Raw genomic sequence first — 3,899 nt, 5'->3', positions numbered from 1 at the left:
GGTATTCGTGGTCCGCTTGACCAATTAATATCATTCAATTAATTAAGGTTTTTAGTTGAGATAAAAAAGTCAATGTCACGAGCGGGATTCGAACCCACGACCTTCGGCTATATACGTCGCTACTTTACCACTTGAGCTATCGTGACCTCGATCCACTCGAACATTTACTTCCCATCTCAACCCCACCTTTTGAATTTTCCCTCCTTTTTGCCATTTTTCAAATGTCGTTTAATCTATTTGGTTCTCGGCGACAATTGAAATGGCCACGGAGAGCTTTAGTGAAGATATATTTCATTTTAACTTATTCAGTTCATTAGTTTTCGTGGTCCGCTTGACTAATTAATATCTTTCAATTAATTAAGGTTTTTAGTTGAGATAAAAAAGTCAGTGTCACGAGCGGGATTATTTTTTATTATTATTTTTGTTTACGAGGGTTCGCAAGAGCAGAGGTCATATATACCCTCAGGGTGCCGGTGTTTTTGAAAAAAAAAAAAAACATTTTGAAGTATGTCGGGCTCGAATACAGGGCCGCTGGATTCGAACCCGGGACCTTTACCTTAAAGTGATGAGCGCCGTGTCAACGCCCAAACCGTTGCGGCCACCAACGCCCCTTAATTAGTGATATTATAATTCATTAAATCCTCCGAAAAACGAAATCACAAAAGTTGCAATTAGCGAGATTAAAAATATGAAATCCGGGTACGCGGATGTGTATATGTGTAGGAGAAGGAGAAAAAGAGAGAAAGAGAAAGAGAGAGAGAAATATTGAAGGAAAGTAAGGTATAGATAGGGAGAATTTATATGAATCAATTACTAATCTATTATATGTATATAAAACAAGTTAATACAACTAAACAGTAGGTAGTATGTATTTAGATAGATAGGTCGATAGATAGATAATCAAGAGATATAGGGAGATGAATAGAGATAAAAATAGAGTTAAACATAGAAAGATGGAAGAATGGATAAATAGAAAGATAGATGAATAGATAAATTGATAAATAGAAGGAAGGATAAATATAAAGATAGAGCAACAGAAATAGATAAATAAAGGAGACGGATAGATGGATACATATGGAGATAGATACAAATATATATCTAAAGATATAAATTAATAAATAAATATATTAATATAAAAATATAGATAGGGTAGAAAAATAAGTAAATAAAGCGAGATACATAGCTAGATATTTGAATTTATAAATAATACAAAGAAGATAAATAAACAGAGATAAATATATGCAGACAGTAGATGTAAAGAGATATATAGATAGATAGAAATATGGATGGTTGGTAGAATGGTGGATGTATCTCATAGATGCAGGGAGAGATTGATAATAGGTAGAGAGAAAGAGGTGGAAAAGAAAGAGGGAGCGAGAGAAGGGAGAGAGGAGAGAGAGTGAGAGAGAATTATGGAGGCAGCCATTTCGGTCGATATGAAATTTTAAATGGCAATTGGGTACATATATTCTAGGTACTTTTTCAAAACTTACTGTCACTTGTAGCACAAATAATGTTAAAATTGTTGTTAATTAAGACAATGTTTTTTGTTCCCATCAATAACCTTCAGAAATACCCTTTCACGTTTACAAACGACAGGACAGACTAATTCCAAATTAATAATTCACGAAAAATGCCCAATTAGAGCGTAAATAAGGCCTAAGCTCTATTTCAAAGCCTTGAACTTTAAAGGAGAAGGACTAAAACAAAACGGAGGCAGGAAAACTGTTGAGAAAGTGGAATGGCAATTGTTTAGACCTTATTGTAATGATCAGTCCGAATGAACAAGAATTGACTGATAATTAAAACCGTTGTGCGTCACAAATTTTGTTTTTTCTTCATATAAAAATACTAATTTTGTTATTTGTTTAACACAAACTTTTAAGCGATTTATTTTATTATAAATGAATTTGTAATTTGATATTGACCCAGTATGTAGGTATATATCACACCATCACTTTTCAACCAACCTTGACTTTCAACCAAGCGAAATCCGCATTCTTCAAACCAGTTGTCGTGGTTGTTACAATAAAAATAAAATTAATGTTGTAGTAACAACAATGAGAAAAGTAAACATAATGTTAGTTTATCGTTTTGATAATTTTTAAAAACCGACTCGTTATTAATAAAAATTAATTGCCGTTTAGAAATCAATAGACTGCAGGTCATGGGAATGGAGATTTTACAAACAATGTATAGTCACGTACTTCTTTCACTAGCTGCGCTATTACGGTAGATTGATTTCTCCTCGATTAAAAGCCAAATCATGAAAACGTTGATCATAGTTTTCATTTTATTATTTTAACTTAATACTACACAGTACATGTCAGTTAGGCGTGATATTGTTATATACCAACAGAAACACAAGTTTAGACTAAGAAACATGCTGAGCTAATAAAAAAGAAAAAAGAAAACAATAGATTAATAGTAAATTGGGACATTCATCCATGGTCAATTCTATCTTTGCTAGTTTGGACTTTAATGTTGATTCCGGGTAATTTTTCATGAAGAAATTTACACTTTATTATGATAATATTGCTCAGTCTCACAGTTAAAAATAACAATTTAAACTTATAACCACAATAAATCACATACAAAATTCTACTTGTGCTATAAAAAAAGAAATGTATAAAATACCAATAAATGTAATAAAGAAATCTTTAACCAAGATGTTAAAGTAGAATTTTTTAATTTTGGCGCATGAAAAGTTAAGGAAATAATCAACATTTAATCATCCATTCCATTGGTTTTCTCCAATACATAATACTACATTCTTTACAATTAAAGATTAATTTCTTAACCTTGTACGGTCCAGTTACGTGTGTTTCTTATAAAAGCTGAAATGTCCGTTGTGTTAGCCACAAACAAACGATGTACTCTATGATAGTGTTTATGGCCTGCATCGTTGTCGCGACTTGCGCGCCATCTGGACAAAGCGAAGAAGGGCATCGTGGACATCTGGACTACTATGTAGGTATATAAAATTGATTAAATCGGCATAGATATGATAATTTTCTATGGATTGCAGGCTCCTTTGCATTACAGTTTCGAATATAAGGTACACGACGAGCATAAAGGGGACGTCAAATCTCATCATGAGACTAGGGAAGGCGACAAAGTCAAAGGATTCTACATGCTGAAAGAAGCCGACGGCACTGTTAGGGAAGTCTATTACACTGCTGATCACAAAAATGGTTTCAACGCTGAGGTCAAACGAGTTGGACATGCCGTACACCAAGAGGAACCCGTGTACCACCAAAAAGTAGAAGAAGAGCAATGCCACGTGGAACATCATGACTATTATGTAAGTGCACATTTACAAGTATATTTATTTGAGAATGGGTTGAACCCACTTTTCCTTAATTGTAGGGACCACCTCACTATAGCTTTGAGTACAAAGTCGATGATGAACTTAAAGGTGATGTTAAATCTCAGCATGAGACCAGAGAAGGCGACAAAGTCAAAGGATTCTACATGCTGAAAGAAGCTGATGGTACAGTCAGAGAAGTCCATTACAACGCCGATCACAAAAACGGCTTCAACGCTGAAGTTAAAAGGGTTGGACATGCCGTCCACCACGTACCAGTTCATCAACACTAAAATTAAGTTTAACGTAGAATCTGATGTACATAAATACGGAATAACACTAATTCTATAATAATAATAATGTTTTTATTATGTTATAAAATATTAGTTAAAAGTAATGTGTTCTCCATACCTCTACTTCTATCGATAATATTTTTTGGTTTATATTTGGTAAGGAAATTTTTTTTATTTTTGTTATTGAAGTAGCATACTTCTGACAGACCTTATTTCATTTTACATTTTCCACTCCCATAGGTTTTGGTATAAATTAACCAATCACCTGTAATAACGTTGGATTTGAATAAAATCCAAAG

The 3,899-nt window shown here is 33.4% G+C and overlaps 1 protein-coding gene across 1 annotated transcript; it reads left to right on the top strand.

Annotated features, from left to right (window-relative positions):
- Positions 1 to 2,871: 2,871 nt before the first annotated feature.
- Positions 2,872 to 3,600, top strand: LOC106664977 (cuticle protein 7-like). The gene is made up of 3 exons (XM_014391090.1): positions 2,872 to 2,970; positions 3,029 to 3,304; positions 3,370 to 3,600. Exons 1-3 carry the CDS (start codon positions 2,872 to 2,874, stop codon positions 3,598 to 3,600), a joined length of 606 nt encoding a protein of 201 aa, XP_014246576.1.
- Positions 3,601 to 3,899: the final 299 nt, after the last annotated feature.

This window comes from Cimex lectularius, unplaced genomic scaffold (assembly GCF_000648675.2).
Source record: "Cimex lectularius strain Harlan isolate CLEC.00 unplaced genomic scaffold, Clec_2.1 scaffold174, whole genome shotgun sequence".
In the NCBI taxonomy this organism is placed as follows: domain Eukaryota; kingdom Metazoa; phylum Arthropoda; class Insecta; order Hemiptera; family Cimicidae; genus Cimex; species Cimex lectularius.
Note: the sequence above shows the minus strand (reverse complement) of the source record. Positions and strands in the feature narration are given on the sequence as shown.

Excerpts from the sequence above, each read along its gene's own strand:
- LOC106664977 (XM_014391090.1), top strand. The coding sequence starts at position 2,872 with ATGTACTCTATGATAGTGTTTATGGCCTGCATCGTTGTCGCGACTTGC. Across the intron at positions 2,971-3,028 it reads GTGGACATCTGGACTACTAT|GCTCCTTTGCATTACAGTTT; the intron begins GTAGGTATATAA and ends TATGGATTGCAG. Across the intron at positions 3,305-3,369 it reads TGGAACATCATGACTATTAT|GGACCACCTCACTATAGCTT; the intron begins GTAAGTGCACAT and ends CCTTAATTGTAG.